We start from the raw sequence: 23,290 nt of genomic DNA on the forward strand, positions 1-23,290 counted from the left end.
TCGCTTTTTGTCTCTTGGGTATAAATGTTTTGTTTCATAATACCCAAATTCTGTCGCTCTTCTGAATGGGTCAATAATATCCGTAATAATAATAATAATAATAATAATAATGCTGAAAGCAAGACAACAGGCCATTTAAGTAACTAAAAGAAAATTTGATGCTAGCATGAAATTGCTCCATATTGACAGTGACATATGCAATAAAAAGTGTCTCCACAACAACCTTGTTTAAGGTTTTTGAACACTTCTTTACCATTGTTGGTTAAACTGAATGAAATGTTTTTAAATGTTTTGCACCAAGAAACCATTTTTAAGTAACATAAATCTAAAATGACTGACATTATTTTGAAACCTGCCAAAATCGCCAGTTTTGTAACTCATCCTGTGACTCATTTTGAACATGTAACAATTGGGTCTTTTATTTTGAAGTTTGAGTCACTCAACCAATCAGACGTCAGAGGGTCGGTGACAGGAAGCGCTGTTGTGAAACGCAACATTGCTCGTTGCACCGTGGAGAGGATCAAACGCGCTTATCGATAGGTAACTGCTTCATTATTTTTGCAGCAATGTTAGAAATGAAACAGTTGGATGTATCTAAAGTTGGGGATAATGACACTCAAGCTAGAAGTTAAAAACAGGGCGTTGTTGGTGATGATGTAACCTCATTTTGTGCGGTTTCACTCTTAGATCTTCAGCTGTTTCCAGAAGTTTGAAAACTGAAGATTTGAGGATTTTCTCTTATTTGAGGAGAAGCTGCCCGTCGGTCATGCTGAAAGCTCTGGGACAAACTTTTTTCTCCACCGGACTGCAGAGTCCTAAATTCACAGCAGAGGAGCCGAAGGTAAATTATTCTCAGTTGGCCCATAAAACCAGAACTTCAGACCTTTAAATGATCTGTCCTCCCGACTGTCATGGGACCACTTTTCTGGATGATGTAGATGAACTCAGTTCACAGTTACATGATTCAACAGCTGGTCTTATTATCTCTTAACACATTCACTGACTGAACCTCTCAGATAAAAATTAAGGACCATTTTTATCTGGTTCTCAGATAAAATGGTTCTCATTTTCTTTTTCTCCATCCTAACAGGCTTTATTTAGTTACTCACTGTTGGGTAAATATGCACCATGAACATGAAACATTTTGCACTTTGGGGATTTTTTTTTTCTTTTTAATATGTCATTGAGATCTTAATAATACTACATAGAATTGTTTTTAGTTGAGTAAAACATTTAGATCAAATAGGAATGGTGCTATGTTTTAAACTCAGTTTTACTATTGCAAACATTTTGTTCTATAAAATTAATTTTAGTTTAAAAAAAGTTTTGGTTGAAAAAGGGACTTGAACAACAAAATTGTATCAATATACTATATTTACCATTGTGTACAACTTTTGTATGCATAATGTCTGCTTTTTAAACACTGACAGACATACAGTCACTATATTCTGTGTTTACATACAGTGAATATAAAAAGTGTATGCAGCCGTACTGAAATTGCAGTTTTTAGAGATTTCAAACTATCGGCACACCAAAATGACCAAATCTGTTACAACAAAAACAACTTAGAGGAAGAAAAAAAAATTATTTAAACTAATGAATGGTTGAAGCACCTTCCCATTCAAATCCAACTTTCAGTGTTCTTGAGTCCAGCCTGTCATCAATTTTGCTAAATCTGATTAAGCTGCATATAAAGTCTGAGCATTTCTAGACATTTACTCATGTCCGTCCTTTAGCTAAAGCCATCGTTCACATAGAGTTAACAACGAATTAAAAAGGATCTCATTGTTCAAAGGTGACAATCAGGAGAAGTATGTAAAGATGAGATGCCCCCTGAAAGAAGATCAAAAACCGCTTTAACCATGTATTATTTTTAGGGAAGCATTAATGATATTGTGATCATTTGAAAAGAAAATGCATAGCCCAGAAGTGAAAACACCACCAGCCTCAACTCTAATGACTATGGGTCTTTGTTTAACAGGGTCAGGACTATGAGATCCGCACCTACCATCCCACTAGGTGGATGAGCACCACTGTGAGTGGGATGCAGGGTGATGAATGTACGAGCACCGGCTTCCGCAGGCTCTTCCGCTACATTCAGGGCAACAACAAAACCAGTGAGTCCGTGTGAAACTTTGTCACATGAACAGAGAAGAGGGGGGTTGGGGGGGATAAGCCACCATATTTTGTTGTAACTTTGTGCATCCATTGTTGAGAGATGTTTTTTGTTTTTTTCTTATCCAAAGCACTGAACTTTACAGAATATTAGACACTTAATTAGAAAGAACCAGTCAAGTGAAGAAACGTGCAGATAAACTGCAGCTCAAGACAAAGAAGTTGATGAATAAATGCAAGAGAAAGGGCACTTTAGTTCCTGCTCAGCAGTTTGCGGCGGCAGCGCTGCTTTTGTGTGACTCAGCAGTTTGCAGTAGCATTATTGATGATGTTATATATTGTTTGTGTTGTTCTACGCTGAAGTCTGCGTCAGAGGTTGGAGTCCTGCCTGTAAACACGGGGTTTAATCTTTTCAATCCACCATCTGGTCAGGGATCGTTTTGCAACAAAGTTTTGATACAAGCAACCGAACCCGATATCCCCCCAACAAAAGCTCGTCGTGTCTCAAACCGGGCACCTGTTGCATGCTTTTTCCTCCCTCTCTAGAGACCAAGGTGGAGATGACGGCACCGGTCACGTGCCGCGTGGACCCTGGAGCCGGCCCCGCCTGCGAATCTCAGTTTACCGTGTCCTTCTACATCCCAGATGAGCTTCAGGAAAACCCGCCGGAGCCCACCGACCCCGACGTGTTCTTGGAGGACCGGAAAGAGTTCACTGCATACGTCAGGTAACGGACACTGGCAAGAAACCAAAAAACGCAGATGGGATGTCTCCTGTCCTGGTAGCATTGGCAAAAAGACTTGTGGGTCTGGTTGCCATGGAGTGTCAGTTGTTGATTTGTAATTAATTGAATTAATGGCATATCTGGTTCTGGTATTTGATTGAACAACATGATGAACATTGCATCATTCACATCAAACCTCCAGTCAAGTTGGCGTTTCTAACCTTTGTAACTCAAACCAGGTTGATGTTGAAAGCACATTACTGCCATCTAGTGGACAGGGATATGCCCAATTTCAGCTAATTTGCATGTGAAATACCTTACTTTAGATCTGTTGTACGTGCCAAATATTAAATCACCTCTTTAGCAAAAAAAAAAATAATAATAATTCAAATAATGTGCATCTTTATTTTTCTTTTAGATATAGTCGCGCAAATATAAAGGGCTTAAATTCTAATTCATGATCCTATTTCCAGGACTTATGGTGGTTTTTCCAATGAGAACATGAAGAGGGAAGAGCTGCTGAAGCTTTTGGAGAGCCTGAAGAGGGACGGCGTCGAATTTGTCGACAAGCCGTACTACACGGCCGGATATGACAGCCCCTTCAAACTGACCAACCGCAGGAACGAGGTGTGGGTCCTCAAGAAAGCAGAGCAGCAGTGAAGTTGCACCTAGCAGCAACTTAACAAACGCTCAGACTAATGTTTGAAAAGCATGAGTCGGTAATTTACCGTTTTAAAGCACTTACTGATGTTGATGACAAGACCAAATACTTGGAAGATGCAGCAGTGATTGGTACTACATGTCCAGCAGGTGGCGCTAACTGGATTAAAAAGTGCCTTGATGTTTTATTTTTTTGTCTTGCATAATTTTTACATAATTTACATGCATAACATAATTTTTGCTTTTGATTGTGAGTGTTGTTTTACTGGTTTAAAAGGAGATTTTATTAACTAACAGAACAATTTGTTAACATGTAATAAATATGAAAGGGGCCAGTGTGGTTTTATGAAGCATCTGCTGCTGTTGCTCCATCTGGGAAAAAACAGACCAAAAATCTTGTCCCATCTCTCGTTAGGATGCTCAACAACACTTGAAAATGATTTCAAACTTTTCCCATTTTTGCCACACTACAGCAATTTTTATTTTTTGTTTTTTACCAAAAACAGTCTGGCAGCATTTCTGGGTCAATATTTTGTAAAAAAAAAAAAAAAAACTTCCTTCTGTTGCAAGTCTTTTATGGTATTTACCTTCCAGTTTTGCCACATTTAATTGGACTCAGATGTAGAAATTGGCCGATTCTAACAAATGAATGAGCTCTGACTGTTTAGCTGTGAACCTCCACCACAATTTGAAGTCCACCCCGCCCAAGACGTTTAACCCCACCTTCCTATCAAAGCTCTCTGCATATAGGCTAAACGCCTCCATATAGTTTTCACCTGACCAGAACTCCCCCTTCCACATCATTGCTGTGTCCTCTGCATGGCTTGTGCAGACAAAAAAAAAAAGGGACTTCCTTCCTTTCTCTCAACACTCTCCCATAATGGCCAGATTCATTCAGAGCATGCAAATTCTCCCACCTGAGCTGTGAATCTCTTCAGCTCCTCCAGACCTACCAAGGTTCTCTTTTCTTTCCGCTCGGTCTGTTATCTAACGTCTTGATAAATGGAAAATGAACACAGATCATTCGCGTTGACTCATATTTTTATACTTTTACATCACTTGGCCCTGCTTTGAGAAATCCCAGCTTATCTGGTCTCAGACCTCAGCCGCAGCCTCTCCCATCAGATCCATTATGATTAATGACCGAGTCACTATTTCTGGACGCGTCACACCGCTGAAAACTCATTGTCATTTTTCTCTGGAGCTGGTGATGGATGAAGGCATGTAAAGTTAGCAGGTGGTGCTGTGTGACTCAAACCCGCAACACTTTTAGATTTATAGTGTGTTGCCAATATTTACAGGAAGGCAGTCATAAGCACTAACATGAGCTTTTTATATGAGTAATTGTGTGATGCAATGTTCTTGATTAATTGTTTCCAATGTGATGTTGAATGTAAAGCGTTTTCATCAGTAATAAAGAGAACTAATCGATGTTCATGTTGTTTTTTTTTAACTTTTATCACATTTACCTCCACAATTCATTTGGTGACATTTAACTTGTGATGTGAAAACGTTCTGATTGCCCTCCACACTCCCGGCCATCGTGACCTTTTATCGGCCGGATCAGATCTTCGCCGCTGTTCGTGTTGCCCTCGTCTTCCTAAGCTTCGTCTCTGCTGAATCACTCGTTTTATTTATGGCTGGATTGTTCCCAATATCATGTTCAGACATTCAGCAGAATTTTTTGTTTTTTTGTTTTTCTCTTTTAGAACACAAACTCAGTTTAATGTAATTTAAGGTGCCCACTGAGGCGTAGCTGGAAACAAATACATAACATTCCTGTTTCAATCTCAATGCCAGAGTCGGGCATTTTTAGCTGCCACTCCGCGGAGGAATTGGTGAAGAATTAACTGAAACTTGAAAGTTGCCACCTGCATTCAACGGACCAAACAGTTACAAGCCTGCCATTGGATAATTACTGTGTGGTCGATGACGTTCCAGCTGGCTATGAGAGGACAAATGGCTGACATATGATGGATGGATGAACAGATGACAGGATATAAAAAATTTAAACTACAAGATTAGGAATAAAGTTTTGAAAATGTAAGTATCTTGAAAGATCAGCCGTGCTAATATTTATTTTTCCATCCTTATTCTGAATACTTTGAATTTAATAATTTCCCAGACTGTGTAAAAAAAAAAAAACCCTGGCTACGTACTTTATGCATAAATGGGTAATCCATTCGTCAATTACATGACGTGCAACACATTTTTCTTATGTTATGCTCAGTGTTTGTTTTAATTCGTCATCTAAATGTGACCAAGTTTACACAAATGAGCTTGCATGTATTAAAACCTGATAAATCTCATATGTGTCAATATCTTACAGTGAAATATTCCTTTTTGAAGCATGACTAAAACACCAGACACACAAGGAAAACAGGACATCACATTTCCCTAAAAGCCTTTCAAGATTTTAACACGTTTAACGTGTACATTTTTAAAATCCACTAGCATCTCCTGGAGGAAGAAGAAAAAAACAAGGTAAGTGATCAACAATTCAAATGGCACCTAAACACCGACTGGTTTTCCAACACTGGGGATCCGGAGCAGCATGTTGACCAGGTTGCAGTATGTCGCATGGCTGGAAATATTCCAGATTACTCTGCTGATCTCTTTTTTTTTTTTTTTTTTAGTCGCACCCTGTGAAGATGCCGCGCAGATGCACGTGCTAACAGAAGGACAGCAGGAAGCGTCTGGAGTGTGATCATAGCCGGGAGGGGAGGGTATTGATTCCCATCTGATGGCCAGATGGAGGCAGCTTGTGGAGGACAGGTGACTGCTGAATCACTCGAAACTGTATGAGGAGATCTGTTTTTCTGTTCCTCTGAGAATACCTTCCAGAAAGCTTTTTTTGTTTTGTTTTGTTTTTTTTAAAGTTTTTTACTGAACTGGTGGACAGTGTGGAGTCAGAACGGCTCACTGTTGCTCAGATCCCTAACGAGGATGCCCAGGAGGAGATGTAACTGATGACCCCACAGAAGAGGAAAAAGGAGAGGAGGGGGTTGAGCTTTCCAGATGACCGAGGAGCATGGCATGACCACGGTGCTAATGAGGATATGATTTGGTGCGTCAGGCAGCCAGATGGCCCTGCATCACACACACACAGAGAACTGACATATTTAAATATCACCTTGTTTTTTTTATTTTTTATTTTATTACAGACGTACAAATGGAGCCTGGCACTTCACTCCCACCCCTATCTGCCAACCGGCCTCTAACAAAGCCGCAGAACTGAGATGTTTGCAAGCAAGCGCTCGGTCATCGCCACACAGAGGCTGAGAGGCACACAGGCTGGTACGGCTGGTACATCACATGCCTGTCAGTTCGGTTCATAAATCTGAAGGGAGCATATTTACCCAGCTGTGAGCCCCAGAAACAGATTTACACAAGTCAGGAATGAGGACAGGAGCAGTAGGAGGAATATTAACAGAAATGTCTGTATCAAACGCTCACGGCTCCTAAGCAACCTGGAAATCTATGGAGGCCTAGTGGTTTTTCCAGGTCTTGTACTTCCAGATTGTATTCTCAATCCAGCTGTCTAAGTTTTGTACACATCCATCATCTGTTGGTTCATCAGTCCATTGTAAATCGGGACCATCCATTCGTCAATCTATCCATCCATCCATCCGTCCGTCCGTGCAACATTCGATCATCAATGTTACATATTTAATTCCTGAGCACAGAAAATTATTGCCAAAGTAATTCTTTGTATTTATACAGCAATCTAAATGTAAAAAAGTATAGAGTACTGAAATTTGACATGAGAACTATGAAGTAACCCTCCTTATAATGAATAAGGAACAAAATCCCAACGCCCTGCAACGAGAAATAAACGATGTAGAAGTAAACACAGGGCTCTAAAATTTTATAGTTTGTAAAACAATTAGTCAGACATCGTAAAAAGAAATCATTTAAGCTCTACAAACATCAAACAGATTTGTTGCCAGACAAAAACACACCCTCAGGCAGAGTTCAGATTAACAGCCAGTTCTGTTTAATAATAAACTCTTTGGTTACCCACATGAAAACTAAAAGACCTGGACAATAAAATAAGATCTTTTAATATACATTTACAGGTTCATATTTAACTCCCAAACACAACTCATAACTAAAACGATCTTTAAAACATAATTCAAAGTCACAAACAGAAACAGATCTATGCACAGTGCAAAGTCTACAAACTAAAAGTCAAGATTTGTTTTTTTTTTGTTGTTTTTTTCATCCAGCCTTGGTATCGTCCTCATTGATCCCATCTCTAGGTGGCAGCACTGAGCCCCTCTGCACGTCCCGTGGACCACTCAACACATTAATGGCGGAGCTGCGAGCACAAAGTAAAAAAGCTGGTGTTTCTACAGTTGAAGGTGTACCGTCGGGCTTTCTGTCTGCTGTACCTGCTCCTCCATTCACTTCGACTCTGTAAACGGTGCTGCTTTCAGTCACTTTCGAAAGCCAGTCAGCGAAACACAGAAAGTTTTTACAAGCTGAGCAAAAACCACGTCTTTACATTCCAGTCTTTTCAAAAACCACAGCTGCAAAGTCAAATGTTTACAACTCTGATTCCTTCAATTCACCTTAGCTTGCCCCCAAATGCTTGTTCTTTAATTAAACTAGAGGGATGATTAAAACATTTAAATAAAAAGACACCAGATGTTAAAGAACCACTTCTTTTAACAGGAGGTGAGTCACTAGAAGACTGAGTGAAATCATAGGAGCAGAGCCATTTTACCCCACTTCAGACAGGTTTGCGTGGTTCGTGATCAGGTGACCACCGGCATCAGATCCCTCCTTCAGAGGCAGCGCAAAGGGGGCTGGAGTTCGGGGATGCCCCTCTTCGGACCCCCCCTTCCAGGTTATGTTCCACGTGAGCTCAGCTCTTCAAGTGCCATTGGAGTCCGTGAGCACGGGGAGAGTCCGGACCGCTGGGTTGGACAGATCTTCGGCGGTTTCTCCGTTCTCGTTCTCAGCCAGCTCTCCTTCGCGCTCGCAGATCACGGTCATGGGGCTGCTGAGGATTCTGTTCCGGGCGTTGTATTTGCTGCTGGCGGCAGACGGCGGCGTGCGAGAGCGTCCGTACTTTGAGATGCCCATCGAGTAGGGCGAGGACGTCGGCGACGACAGGCCCTCGTAGCGGCTCCACTCCACTTCGGATGCCCTCTTGCCTCGGCTGGGAGAGCTGGAGGGGCTGTTGGGGGTCATCGGTGAGGTGGGCGAACCCAGAGCGGGGTCCAACGCGCCATCCGAGCGTGTTCGCTGGAAGCGAGGGTCAGTGGAGCGAAGCATCTCGGCGGCAGACATCCTGAAACTGGTCTCGGAGCGGCTTCCCTTCTTGAGGAGGAGGGCCTTGAAGGAGTCGCTGCTGGTGGAGGTCTTGCGGAGGTTGCGCTGGATCGAGCCCGCCTGGCGGGGCAGCGATGACGCCGCCCCCGGAGACAGGCTGGTGGGGGTCGACGGTGGAGACTGGGGCTGGCTCCCAGTTCGGGACTTTTCTTCTTCAGACTCCCTACGTCCCAGAACCTTCCGCTTGGACCTGCGGACACAAAGACGACTTTGGCTTCACTATATGTTTAGAGGAACGGTGAGTTCAAGGGTTAAATTAACAACAACAACAACAAGTACATTAAATCTAAGTACAACACATGTAAAACTTTATTAAAAATTGAGGGGATTTCAGGTATCGCTCAGTGCCTGTCATTCAAGTTCTTCTGACAGGGCTGTTTGGTACTTTGCATACGCCGGCCGCTCCAACAAATTTTGCTGGACAACAAATATTGTTTTGAGACCTTTTTCAAGAAATGTATTGATAATGTCATAATAATCATAATAACGCCCTCTCAAAGACTAATAAACGTCCTTTTCGCACTGAACAATCGAGTCAATTTACACCTTTCAAGAAATAAAATGGAAATAATTATGTATAAAACAATGCAGAAACTCCGTAGAGCACCGTTTGTACCTTCTCACCTCTGCTATATTTTCATCAGCACTTTGCAGCCTTGCTCTACACTGCAGAAGGAAAACTACAGCAGGTTTATTGCACCTCTGAGACGGCAGAACCTTGGTACTTTAAAGGAGACTCTCTGAGTTAATGTTTTGTTCTTCCGTTTTATTAATGAAATTTAAATAGACACGTATCTGCTGCTTCGTCTAAAGATTAAGTCAATACAAACTGGAATGAGTTAAAATTAATATAATTATTTTAGTTAAATCAGTTTCAGATGAAATGATCTAGAAATTGATAGAATTCAACTAATTTTAATGAGTAGATTTAGTATTAAAAAAAAAAAAACTGGTTAAACGCTTTACACAATTCTTACTTAGAAATAATGATTAATCTACCTCAAAGCAGTTTTATTGGTTTGCTTTACCAGGTTAGCAACGCAAAACAAGAGTAAGTTGTTAGGTTTTGGTAGCAACATTAAAAAAAAAGACAATTTGAAGCAACCTTAAACACTTTACTCAAAATGTAAGCACTTTTAAAACAAAACACCAGGTTCAACTGCAGTGTCTTTAAGGATTTCAAGCACCGGTGGGGATCTTCAGAACCTTTTTACAGAGTTACAGGATATTTGTCTGTTGTGCACCACTAAGTAGTGTACAGAGTAAAATTTCCATTCAAACCAAAGTGATTAAAATCAGAACACTAGAGTAAATGTTTTATTTAAAAGAGTCTGATCCCATGCCCCCAGTACGCCTAGCAGCGCCTCTGTGAGAACGTAATTAAATGCATTGAAAATGCAGAGTGGGAACCTGATGCTCAAGGTACCGATACGTGAAGGACATATATAGAATCTGTAATCCTCTAGTCTTTGCAAAAAAATCCTCTATTTAGAAACAGGAGGGGAAAAAAAAAAGAGAAAAAAATAAAGCTCTCGCTGAAGGTCATAAGAGGGAGGACTGAAAACATGATCGATTATTGGAGGAATCTCACTTCAAAATGCATTTTTGGCCTAAATTCGATCTCATCCCTGCAGTCTCCCTCTGCAAGTCGCTGTTGTCACCTGAGCATTGCATAAGATAGGGAACCTGAATTCGGCGGACCGTGATAACGGCACACTGAACAGCATCAACAGTTCTAGAGGTGAAAACATGTGCAATACGAGACCGAGCTCCGAGCACGCCATCGATCTCTTCCCCCTGGCCGGTTTGGAGTGTTTTATTTCAGGTAAGTTTTCTGCCTGGGCTCTGAAGACTTTTCACACAGGAAGTTCATCAGTAAGTAAAAAAAAAAAAAACCCCACAGAAACCAGATGTGAAAGCTAAAAATAACTTGGTGTCTCCCAGCTTCAATTGCTTGGTCAGAGTTTAAACTCGGCTAATTTTTCCTTTACTGTCTCCAGTCAGCGATCGCGTTGAAAATTCAGGAATTTTTTTTTTTTTCCTCTGATGATCAAAGGCATTAGATTAAAATCTTTTATTGGTTTAATAAAAATCAGATAGAGGTTAGCGATAGAGGTTAATGAATCCTTCATCTCCTTTTTGCTCGACACTACTACCTCTATTAAGCAACCTGCTGCGCACATCTTTTTCGTCCCAAGAAAAAGAAACAGTCACTGAACGTGTGTCGCCTCAACATGTCCAATTCGTTTTAAATTTCTGCCCATTTTGCTGCTAAAAACCTCCAATTGTGATCACTAACAGGTGTAAAAAAAATCCCTAAATGTCTAGCACTTCCAGAAATCCTAATGTGAAATTATTCTTTACGCTCCGTCCCCCCTCCGGAGGTGTTGTGGAGGAGGAGTGTGCCAAACAAATACAAATAACTCGCCTGCGAGCTGCATGCAGTCTTCATCTTTAATTAGGCTGCACGACAACAACACACCACCACACTTGTACACGTGACGCAACGGGTGCCATGAACGCACCGAAAAACCCCTCTTCTGAGCGGAGATAAAAATCCTGCGAAAATGAAACGCTGTGAAGATCAGGGAGAAGTCCGACTGCCGCTGCCGTCGCACGTGACCGTGGAGCACAAACTGGCGGGCTGCATGGGATATTTATGCGGAGCAAGGCAGAGCAACGTATGCAGAATGTGTCACAGAGAGCAGAAACGTGAAGACTGAAGATGGGAAAGTCTCCAGTGGCCTCTAACCTAGATTAGGACTTGAGGGTGTTCAATAGTTAATAATAAATGAAGAAACTGTCTTTTTTTCCCCCCTCCTCTCCTGTTGAGAGTGAGCAATGATAATGTGACTAAATGAGCACAGATGCCTTCATGAACATTTAATGAATCATTTCGGCTTCTGAAATATCACGTCTTGTCGTTAAACTGCCCGGAAAAGGCTTGCTTCAACGCTGGACGGTGTTGGATTGCTAAAGTTATATCGGAGAGGTGAAGGGGTGGAGGCGGAGGGAAAGAAATCGACTCCTGAAGGGTGATGGAGAGGAAAGGAGCTCATCGGTTTGTGAGGAAGAGGGAATTGGATGTTGAGCAGAAGGTTCGGATAAACAAGACGCGGCTCAGGAGAACGAATTACATTTCTGAAGTTGGCCCCTGAGATTTGTGGGGGAGTTGTGATGAGTTCCTACCTGTGAATCACAGCAAAGAGGTCCTCTGTGGTTCTGGGTCGGGTAGCGGTAGGAGTAGGGGTCACCATGTTCTTCTCGGACGCCCCGTTCGCTGACGGGGCCGGAGACGATTCAGGCGTGCTGGGTTCAAAAACCTCACCTGAGTGGGGGGAGGTGAGGGGGGGAGGAGGGAAAAGGCAACTTATTTACATCTTCACACAACAAACAAGACAAAAAAAAAAAAAAAAAAAACACAGTCATGTCTCCATCTTGTCGCTTTAACCTGGCGATATCCAAAGGGGTGGAATCCCTGACTGTCCTCTTACGTTCTCCTCCACTCCATATGTCGCCTTCTCATCCTTCCCTCACTCAGGTCTGAGCATCAACTGCCTGCAGTCACAGTTTACACTCGCCCCGTCCTCCCCTTCATCCTCTCTACAGGATCAGTTCCCCTCCCTCCACTCCACCATGTAGCCCCTCCCCCCGCCGATCTCCCCTCCAACCACAAAACAGCGTCTCCCCTGGGACACGTGCCCCCATCCTTACCTCATACGAAGAGAGAGAGAGAGGGGAGGAGGGGTGGACCGGGCCAGAAAGGACCGATTTAGGAAAACGGAGTATGGAAGAATAGCCCAGAAAAAAAAAGAAAGAGAAAGTGGATATTTGGACCGAGAGTGGTTTATAATTCCCTTTTGCAGAGTCAAATATCAAGTTCTCAGTCTATTTTTAGCCTTTTCTTAAAGTTTTAAACAAAAAGGAATTAAAGGCATGCAGAAGGCTCAATAAGAGTAGGATGGATGGATGGATGGATGGATGGAAGGAGAGCAGGACAGATGTATAAATAAATGCCCTGACAGATGGGTTAAAGATTAGATAGTTGGATGGATGGGTTGAAGGATGGAGGGAAAGCTAAATGCAACTTTTAGACAATGAGTTTGGAAATCAAGTCTGGCAACACAACTATATTTCCAGCTCTCTTTTTTCACACTTTTGATTTTCACTTCTTTTTTTTCACACTTCAGATCTGAAAGGAAAATCCATGCTTTTCCAGCCTTTGTTGGAACTTTCCAGAGAGAGTGTGGTGGGATGGGTGGGGGAAAAAGGAAGTGTGTGTAAAGGAGGAGAAAGTCTGATTTTATGCAGCAGCACTGCTGGCCCAGTGATAAGCCACAGCATTTAATTTTCATAACCAGAAAAAAAAAATTTATAAATCTAATTTCAACTCAAACAGCAGCCAGCAGCTCAACTTCTAACCATAGAAGATTATCAAATAAAGCTTAAGTGTTTCTGGCATTAGAGTCTATCCTGTTAAAAATGAATACAAAATTGAATTGACACCCACCTATATCATCATCCTTGGAGCTGATGGACCCAGTGGTGCTACTCAGTCCGTCTTCCTCCTCCTCCTCTTCCTCCTCTTCTTCTTCGTCAGGAACCTCTCCATTTGCAAGTTCATGATCGACACTTGTGTCTTCACTTGTACAGCAGGAGTCATCCTGGTCTGGTGATGTCTCACCTCTCCCTGACAGCTCAAAGCTTTCTTGAGTGTCCTCCTCTTCCTGTTCCTCACTCTGCTCTATCACCTCCTCCTCTATCTGCCTGGGTGGTGCATCCACTTGGTCATCTGCTTGGGTTAGAGGAGTTGTATCCCGAAGCTGCGGCTGGACATGTTTGCCTGTGCTAAACGGTAATATCAGAGAAACTTTGGGTTTCTTGGCAACGGCTGGGGGCTTTTGTTTGATGGGGGAGCTACGTTCCTTGTTTTCTTCACCGTTTAGCATACGGTAACTCTGCTCTTCGGTTTCCCCGTTGATGGGAGCGCCATCTGGTGTTTCATCTGTGAAACTGCAGTCCAGTGACAGCTCTTCCAGAAGCTGCGACACGGGTGACGGCGGGGTCTTGAGAAAATCCTGTTCTGGTGAGCCAGTCAACGAGGTTAGTACAGTGGGATGACCTTGAGAGTAAGACAACTCCTGGTCCTGATGTTTCAGACCCAAAATGGTTTCCAGACTCGTTTCGATGTTGTCTGGTTTACTGTTGAGTTCATTCTCTGGCCGTCTAACTGAGCGGAGTTGAACACTCTGCAGCGCAAACGGGGTGATCAAGGGCTTGGGTGACTTTGAGGGGCTATTGGAAAGGTCTGCCTTAGGAGGATCTTTTGCTGTCTTCTTAGGAGGAGAAGTACACACTGAAGCAAAAGCAGGAAGTGGAGGAGGTGGAGGGGGCCCTATGGCAGGGAGAGGCGGGGGAGGGGGTGGACTGAGGCTCCCATTGAAAGATGAGCTAGTATGGATTAGCATGTCTGGGGACGGTGGAGGAGGGAATTCTGGGGAAGTGGAGTGAGCAGGGAAAGAAATATCCTGCGGAGGTGGAGGAGTAGAACTTGGAGGGGGAGGGAAGGGCGGAGGTGCATTTAGAGGGGTGGTGGGAGCTGAGGAGGAGAACAGCAGTGGCGGAGGTGGTGGAGGGGGACCAGAGCACTTCAGACTGTCTGAGGTGTTGGAGGACAGCGATGTAGAGGAGGATGAGACAGAAACCGAGGAGAGGAGAGACGACTTTCTCTCCGGGACTTTCGGTCTAGGTTTTCCGCCCGACGGAGACATGGACCTGACGAATGCGGGTACCGGCGTTCCAGCTGTGGGGGTGTTGGACTGACTGGAATAGCCGCTGGATGGCGAGGTGAGTCTGTGCACCCGGTCCGGTGAAGAGTTGGAGGGTTTGCTCTTTGCAGACACCTCTACTTCCTGAAATGGAGCCCCCTGTGTCTGAACTGCTTTCTGAAACTTTCCTGGATGACCCCCAGCTGTGACCCTATCTGCAGCGTGGCCAGGAGGTGTCTGGACCCTCTGGTCAACTTGGCTGCGTGGGTAGTCCGAGTAGTATCCCCAAGACTCGGCATAGTCAGAACGCAAGCTGCTGGTGTCACTGGGGGTGGGCGTGACGTGGCAGAGAGAGTACACGCTTGGCATGCCAACACCGTTGGCACTGGCTGCAAGCGAGGCTGCAGAGCTACCTGCACTGATGCTGCTCTGACTGCGTGACCGCATCACCCAAGGGTCATCATAGTCACTGCTTGGGCTGTGCGACGGTGAGGAGGGCGAAGCACCCTTTCCCTTTCCTTCTCTCAGTCCCATCTGTAAGCTTTGTTGCAAGCTAGCAATCAAAGTCTCACTGAGCATACTGCCATTCGGCATATTAGCACCGCTAATGGCGGCAACGCCTCCTAGGGGCTTCTTTGCTGCAGGCTTGCGTCTCAGAGAGTCTGTGCGAGTCGGGGGAGGCGGGGGCTTCCTGGACTTGCGGAGGGAGATGCTGCGGGAGAGGGAGCGGTCGCTGTAGAGGCTTCCAGAGTCTTCCTCACCGACCATCGCGCGACACTCATACATGCTGTGTCTGGAGGCTCGCCCAGCTGTGGCGCCATGCCCGCTACCGTGACTTCGGGAGCGTAGACCCGAATCCAGGTGCATAGAGGTGTAGTACCCATCGTTATCCTGAGAGTAGAGGGAGCTTGAGTCGGTGGTGGTCCTGGAGGAGTGTTCCAAGCTACTGTAGAGCTGGTTGATTGGGGTTGAGCAGCTGGAGGTCAGGGTGCGGTGTGGAGTCATCACATTTTCAGGCGTGTCGTAGATCCAATTCTCTTCTGGTAGGCAGGACGGCGGAGTGGGGGCCAGGGTGCTGCAGCTGTGGATGCTGCTGTCTGAGTGACCCGACTCACTAGCTGGCCTGGCAGGTGTGAGACAAATGTCCTGAGGTGTGTGCGTGGGGGTGGAAGTGGCCAAGGCTGGGCTGTGGCTGAAAGCGGTTGGACTGGACATCAAATGGTCGGTGTTGGTGGTGGAAGCCTGGCTGAGTGCTCGAGACATGGGGTAAGCTGAAACTGACTGACTGGAGGTCTTGAGGCTAATCACTTCGGTCGAGCTAGACAGCGTGGCACTGGGGATGTAGGAAGTGGAATAAGCAGCATGAGGGGAAACGACGCACGCCGTGCTGCCACCCCACTCAGCAGGGTGCGTCCCCCTCACTTCTTGAGACTTGGGCCTGGGTAAAGAGTTCATCCTCGGAGTATTCCTCATGTGCACCACTGTGTCGTCAACCTGAAGCTTCCCAATCTGCCTCTGAGGCTGGTCCTCTGGCTTTTTGGGCGTGCTGCTATAGATGGGCTCAGCACTGAGGGACACTCTGGCACCTTGTCGAGGGAGGCTGTGAAAACGGGAGAGGTCGCCGTTAAACAGGTGGGGCATCATTACGACCCCCGAGCTGTCGCTGCTGGAGATGGAGATGCTTCCTGTGGAAGAGGAAGCAGATATGCCGGCCATCTGAGCGGCAATCCCCTGTCCTCTCTGCGCCCGGATTCTCCTCATAGACGGGGGGACGATCTTCACTTCCTCCGTCTGGCAGCTCGAGTCTCTGGTCTCTGAATGTCGGAGAGTTGAGTTGACGCTCCCCACTCGGCCCAGAGTGGAGTACTGTCCTGGGATGAACATGGACTGTGGCCGAAGTTCTCCGCCTCGCCCTTTAGCTGCTGTGGTGGGGGGGGGGAAAGAAACATGTGATGGTGAAATATCTTTTCTCCGGTTCAACAGAGCCTTCTTCTCATCGGACCGGACTTTCAGATGAACTGGTCACAAAACGAGATTACTAATTCGATTTAGCATAACCTTGTCGCATGCGTTAATAGAATCTGGTCTTTGTCATTAACGAGGAAATGATGATGGGAGACACTCTCCACTACACTTCCTCTCTGAATCTTATTGTAGCTCAGCCTGATAGATTACCGACCACTTCACCCGCATTAACATTTACACAAAAGACACATGAGCGTGCATGTGCATTGCAAACATGCTCATCCAAGATCAGAAACCCAAGAACATGCACCGAATGAAGACACACAAAAAAATACGCATACTAACCATACTGGCTTGTGCACAGTCTGAGGAGTGAATGTACAGAGAGAGGATGTCTAATTTCATTTATGGTGGTTCTCCTGTTGATGTTTGTGTTCGCGCACTCACTCCTGCGTACTTTCCTTTCTCCCTCCTCCTTCTGTCTCCTCACCACGCATACACCCTCTCCCTTCCTTCGCTAAAAGCTGGACTGACAGCCTGGCTGCTGCTTCTGCTGCAATAGATAGATTAAGCTACATCTCTACTTTGCAGGCAGCTCCAGTGCTAAAGGAGGGAGGGGACACAGCAGCGGGACAATTTCCCCGGAGCGAGCTCTGCCGACACTCAGACGCTGTAGTCAAAGGGGGCACTAACCAGACTTTAAAGCTCCGTTCCAATCTATCCTGATTGATCTCGGGGACCAAAGAAAGAAAGGGGGACGTGAAATGCTGCAACCATGTGACAACTGAGGGAAATGTAAACATTAGTCATGCTGCACTGTCAGAGCACTGTGTCAGCTTAAAGAGCTTAGTGTCGCTTAACAAACAGAAGAGTAACTAAGGTTAGAGGAGCACATAACCTTTTTATAGGAATGGCTCAGATCTTGGAGAGTCATTTATTCTGAAGCACAAATTCCAGAAACAAAACACCTAATGTCACTAGACAAAAAAAAAAAAAAAACTCTATGAAAGCAAAATTATAACCACAAAAAAGACTTGAAGCTTCTATAACTGGCTGCAGGCTCAGTTTAACTGGGTGGAGGAGAGCAGAACTCCAACACTGAAATATGAGCAGCTGTGAGGCTTTTGTCCATTACCAGTAACTTAAAATTTATACACATTGAACTTTTTCACATTTTGTCATTACACCCATGAACCTCAATGGAATATAATGGGATTTTATGTGACAGGCCCACACAAAAAGTCGTGACCAATCTTGAAGGGGAAGGAAATTCCAAAACATTTTCCTTGGATAAAATGTTTGACAAGGAAAAATCTGAAAAGTGTGGTCTACATTTGCTTTCACTCCCTTCTAAACAAAATTCAGTGCAACCACAATGACCTTTAGAAGTCACCTAATTAATAAATAGTGTATGTTTTATCTAATCGCAGTATAAATTCAGAGGTTCTGTGAAGAGCTCAGTGTTTTTCAAAGTGGGGGATGAAATAATTCAAGGGGTAAGATCACTATAGCAAGACACACTGTCTCTCTTTATATAAAAAAGAAAAGATAACCCACCCGGCATGGCTATGTTGGTTAAAAAAAAAAAGAGAGAGAGAAAGCTTTCAATGGTTGTGACAGAGTGCAGGATGCTCATGCAGAGAGTTAGCACAGAGGGCTCCGCAGAGATCCGTACCTAGCTCCTGGTTGATGTTGTCAGGCAGCCCTGATATAGTCTTTCTGCGTTTGACCTTCTTGGGCCGGCGGGGCACGGTGTCAGTGTTAATGAGGGAGCGCCGGATGCTCGCCTGGCGGTCAAACACTGCCCCTGGAGGCCGGGAGGGCGAGAGCAAAGGCAGGCAAGACACACAGGCAAACAGCACTCGGTTAGTCAGAAGGAACAAACTCAATGACATGCAGAGGGTTTCAGGGTTTTTGAAAAGCTCAACATGCAACATTAACAGGTCAGGAAGTGAGAGTAAGTTCAAACATTAAAGTATTTGTTATTCCTAAAGCTTTAAAAACGGATTAATTTAATCTATCAAATGTATAATTGAGACTTAAATCTAACCAGAATTTCTGAACTGTCCCAGTATTTTTGCAGAGAGAAAATATACACAATAATGCCCATACATTAAATGCATTGTAATTATTCACTTAATCTACAACTGTTACACATTTATAAGCAATTTAGAATCACACAGCAGCTTCAGATTATTAAAAAAAAAAAAAAAACTTTAAAAGCTGCAAAGAGAAATTATCCCAAAAATTGAAGTTTAACGTCTAAATTTGAGTGAATACAATTAAAAAATATGTGCATCATGTAATAATTGCAAAGTTCTTTAAAACAAAATGGTTTGGCAATTGGTTAATGTTTATTTCTTTAAATATGAGCAACTGAGGCAGATAAAGGTAAAAAATAAAAAACATGCACATGGCAGACACAGCATGACATGAAGTGTGCACATCCACACAGACAGTGCTTTGTGCCCCTCTCATTCTCTGCCTAGTTTCCCTTCAGGAAGACTGAAATGTCAGAGTAAACTCCCGTTCTCTGTGCTGTGTGGCTAGCTGGTGACAAGCTGCGGCGCGTCAGGGAAGCTGGATTTGATAGGAGGCCAGATAGTGTCTCTCAGGCTTCTCCTCAAAGTGACAGTAAAGTCTCTGATCTCTCCACGAGTCTGCATGTGCGCTTTGGAAGTTCGCTCGGCGACCTGAAGTGACAGCAGCCAAAGTCGATACTAAATGAGTGGAGTGAGACCAGATTAGGCTCTGATTAGTGTCTGCGGGAGCAGCTGTGGGTAAATAATGAATAGTGGAAGAATACAAATAATAGGAACGCTTCCATTTATGTTTTAAACACCAAATCTTGCTAAATGAGATGTTCCTATTGGACAGCAGCGGAATACAAATGACATGCTAACATGGTTATGTCAACATGTTTTGCTGTGTGTCAAAAACGATGGGGATCTGACAAAGTCAGCAAGAATCTTCGGCCTCTGGATAAGCTGTCGACAGATTTTCACACACAAACACTCACTCACACATGCATAGAGGAAAAGTGAAGGTCAAACCCATTCAGGTAGGATGGAATAGGAGATGGAAAGTAAACCTCCGTGACCGACAGATTTATTTATTTTTGCCTAAGTGATGCGATACAGTTCCTGATTAGTTTCTATTCAGCTCAGAGAGGAAAAAGAAAGAACAGGCGAGGGAACTTGTTTCCCTTCTGAGCTATAAGAAAACAATGTAACACACCTGTAATGTTGATGGGCACCACATCTGTGGGCACGGCCTGAGCCGCCTGCCTCATCTTCTCCTCCGGGGTCGGGAGGGGCGGAGCCTTGTTCCATACCACCTGCCCGTCGACTTCAGATGCCTCCCCCGCCTCGCTCCCACCCTGCGGCGTCGGGGATCTCACGGAGAGCTGAGATTTGTCATCCTCCGCTGACGAAGCTGTCGACTGGAGGAGGACAACAAAGCAAGAAAGGAAAGTTTAATGCGGCGGAAAATACGAAGCTTAAAAGAAACGGTGAGAAGCAGCAGGAACTAGTGCGACAAAACACGGGAGGGGAAAAAAAAATGTGACTGGAAATTAAAAAAAAAAAAACTCCAGATACTTGTCTTAAATCATCGATTGAAGGCTCTTCGTGGATTGACCTTTAAGTGTTTCTGCTGCTATAAAGATGTTTTATGATCAGTCGGATCCAAATGAAATCAGCCTGTTGACCAAACAGCTGAAGATGGCGCAATAAAAGCTGCAGGCCAGCAGCAAGGAGAGAGATAGAATCAGTCAAGCAGTCAACTGAGCTGGAACACTAAAAGCCCTCAATCGTAAAATCGCACAGGGGAACAGACAGCTATGTTAAACTGAGCCATTAGTCACCAGCAAACCAGTCATTTTAACATCTTTGTGTTTTCATCCAGAGGAAAACAATTCCAAATAATCCTGGAGAGATCCCTCCACATTCATGGTCTGTTTGTTTGTACTGGATGCAGGGGAGGGTGATATGGAACAAATAGAAAATTTCTGAAGAAACTTAAACGGGGCCTGCCAAAGTGTGCCCGTCGGTTGGAACCCAGCGTTCTGATGCTACAAATTAGCATCAATGCTAAAGTACACTGCAATGTACTCAATAGCATGTGGAGAATCACAAGCATGTTGAGTAACATGGACTTATGACATTCTGTGTGTTAAAATTAGCGTACAAGTTAAAATGAGCCAAATTGCTAACATTAGCCTAAATGCTGTCAATAGCATGTGGGGCATCGCTAGCGTATTGTTATACATTTACTTCCTCCATTCAGTATACTAAACGTGACTAATAAAGAAGAAAAATAGCTAATATCTATTTTTAGGGAAAAGGCTAATGCTAATGGGGAGCAGTGAAATCTAATGTTTGTGCTAATGTTAATATAATAATAACCGAAAAGAGAGATGCAACTTCCATCATGAATATAGATTAGCCAAGAATCCTATAAATTACAATGAAATACTGCTACAGCCGGTGGGCGCCGGAAGTAAGACCCACAATCGTTTCCCAAGTAAGAAAAAAAAAAAGAAGAAAGAATTCCTTTAAGATTAACTTATTTTGTTGATCCGGAACGCTTTAAAAATAATTAACTATTTGCATAGTGAATATTTATTGTCAATGGTGTTAAACTTTTGAGTGAATGTGGTGTTCGATATTCAGTGTGGCAAATTTATAAATCTTAAGCTTAGCTTCAGTTTGTGGAGTCCACACACCACTGACCAGAAAACGCTTTCTCAGCCAGAAAGGAGCTGATCTCCGATTCGCTAAGGCTGGAGTGCTAAATGTGCTTTCACACTCTCTTCACTGTAGTTTGTATGAAACTGTTTTTAGATTGCTTTTTTTTTTTCTTTCTTCCACCCACTACAGAGGGATGATTAGTTTAACTCAACCAATTCAGACAACCAAACTCAGTGATTGGAGGACAGAAAGAAAAGCTACACAAACAAACCCGGGCTGATTCCGAGAGGCGAGGAAGAAGAAAAGCTGACCACAAGTAAAGGACTTTTCTCAGTTTGATCATGTTGGCTATCCGGTGCTGCCAATGTTGACAGGCCAAGATGTTTAGGTTCATCTTGTTCATGTTCTCCCTTCTTAGAATAATGTTAGGCTTTAGTTAGGCATCAGAATGAGGCTATATGCTCCTGGTAATCCTTTGAAATCAATTTTAAGCATTGCAGTTTTATTTGAAAAACTGATTATTGGGTTTACTTTAAATACATTTTGAATCCCGAGGATTATACAATGTGCTTTACTGGACAGGAAAACTATTTACTCTTCAGATAGATTTTAAATTATTACAAGTCTGACTGATTTAAAAACCTTAATATAATATAAAGTAGTTTTAGCTCATCACTGGTTACAGATTTTGGCAATTATTCCTCATATGCAAGTCTAGGAAGTCTAAAAAAAATGTGAAAACAGGAGCTTAATGAGGGATTATTAGGCAAACAAGGTAACAGAACAAGGGAAGGGCAATTTTAGAGAGGGGGGGGGGAGCAGAGCGGTACTTTGGTAACAAGAGTGGATTGTTTTCTGCATTTTCTCCAGGTTAAACATGAACCCAGTTTCCCTTTCCTAAACAGACTGTCAGGTTGAGTTAGGATCAGGACAACAAGTAATGACGGCAGGGAAAGGAGAGGGCAGACAGCAGAACGGACAACAAGCAGACAAAGAGGGCAAGAGTGGAGTGGAACTATGGCTGGGCCTGTTGGAAGTAGGTTAGTGTGAAGAAGTGAAAATGACGAGAGAAAGGGTGACAGGTTACAATAACAGTGTTATAAAGGTCAAAGGTCAGAGCATCCTTAAACTGCAAAATAGAAGTAAGCTGGAACATAAAGTCCAAGGAGATAAATACAGAACTCAGAAAATTTACTTTATACTGGTGACAGAGTACATGAGTAACAAATTAAAAATTTCATGACCAAATCTCATACTTTTGCAGACTCAAATTAAAGTTCTCTATCCAATCGTATTTATTTATTTTTTTAGCCCAAATACATTCATGCTTAAAACTGAATTTATTTCAAATAATTCTATTGCGACTACACTTCAAACGTAACACTTTTAAAACAAACTTTCAGTAGGACTGATGGACGGCTACGTAAATTTAAATGCTATAATTTAAATTTAAATGACGGCTACGTAATTGTATTAACAAGGGGATCAATTAAAATTTGTCGTCCCCGTAAGCTTGGACATACAAATATTTTATTTTATTCTCCGTTTATCACATCTACCAAGAGTTACAACATAGTTGGTTTGTTTCAGACTATATTCTGTTTATATTATGCGCCATTTACAAAATACGTTCAATAATCACAAGTATTAAAGAAAACTTACTTTGTTTAGCTTCATAACCCTTGTTGCTCTTGTTTGTATTTTCTCAATTTTCTATTTCCGCTTTTTTTCTAATTTTTTTTTCTCCATTACTGCAATAAAATCGCTATGAACAAAAAGCACACCACTCTAAGTCTGTACAAAAACGAGTATTAAGTGACCGACACCATTTCTGAAAAGCTAAATAGATTAGCAACTCAGAAATGTCTGAAAATATGTATTTTTCTTTCTAGCCACTAGAGGGCAGACTAAGCTTGATTTCAGGCTTTCATAGCAGGCTTCTGCAGAACATGCTGAGATCATTAAATCATTTCAATCAGTGAGTTTCACAGCATGGACACTGCAAAGGCAAAGAGGATTATTATGGT

General features: G+C 43.3%; 2 protein-coding genes across 13 annotated transcripts in view; one reads left to right on the forward strand and one right to left on the reverse strand.

Moving 5' to 3' along the window:
- Positions 1-430: 430 nt before the first annotated feature.
- hebp2 (heme binding protein 2) lies at positions 431-4,932 on the forward strand. Of its 2 annotated transcripts, none has more exons than XM_007552833.2 (5): positions 431-540; positions 688-841; positions 1,982-2,117; positions 2,662-2,842; positions 3,313-4,932. In XM_007552833.2, the coding sequence occupies exons 2-5, from the start codon at positions 767-769 to the stop codon at positions 3,497-3,499; spliced, it is 579 nt and encodes a 192-aa protein (XP_007552895.1). In that variant the 5' UTR covers positions 431-540; positions 688-766; the 3' UTR covers positions 3,500-4,932. The 2 variants fall into 2 exon arrangements, with proteins under 2 accessions (XP_007552895.1, XP_016527394.1); XM_016671908.1 differs by having other exon boundaries at positions 444-540; positions 696-841.
- Positions 4,933-7,473: 2,541 nt separating this feature from the next.
- nhsl1b (NHS-like 1b) overlaps positions 7,474-23,290 on the reverse strand; it is a 96,712-nt gene continuing 80,895 nt past the window's right edge. For 7 of the 11 annotated variants that reach the window (XM_007552834.2, XM_007552835.2, XM_016671905.1 and 4 more), the window contains exons 4-8: positions 19,810-20,014; positions 18,248-18,379; positions 13,350-16,529; positions 12,029-12,167; positions 7,474-9,029 (exon numbers count right to left, since the gene is read on the reverse strand). In XM_007552834.2, coding sequence (XP_007552896.1) covers positions 8,378-9,029; positions 12,029-12,167; positions 13,350-16,529; positions 18,248-18,379; positions 19,810-20,014 — 4,308 coding nt within the window. In that variant the 3' untranslated portion in view covers positions 7,474-8,377. Of the gene's footprint in view, positions 9,030-12,028; positions 12,168-13,349; positions 16,530-16,917; positions 17,544-18,247; positions 18,380-19,809; positions 20,015-23,290 lie in introns of those variants that run through there. The other 4 variants (XM_016671899.1, XM_016671903.1, XM_007552836.2 and 1 more) reach the window with 3 other exon arrangements.

This window comes from Poecilia formosa, unplaced genomic scaffold (assembly GCF_000485575.1).
Source record: "Poecilia formosa unplaced genomic scaffold, Poecilia_formosa-5.1.2 Scaffold53, whole genome shotgun sequence".
NCBI lineage: Eukaryota > Metazoa > Chordata > Actinopteri > Cyprinodontiformes > Poeciliidae > Poecilia > Poecilia formosa.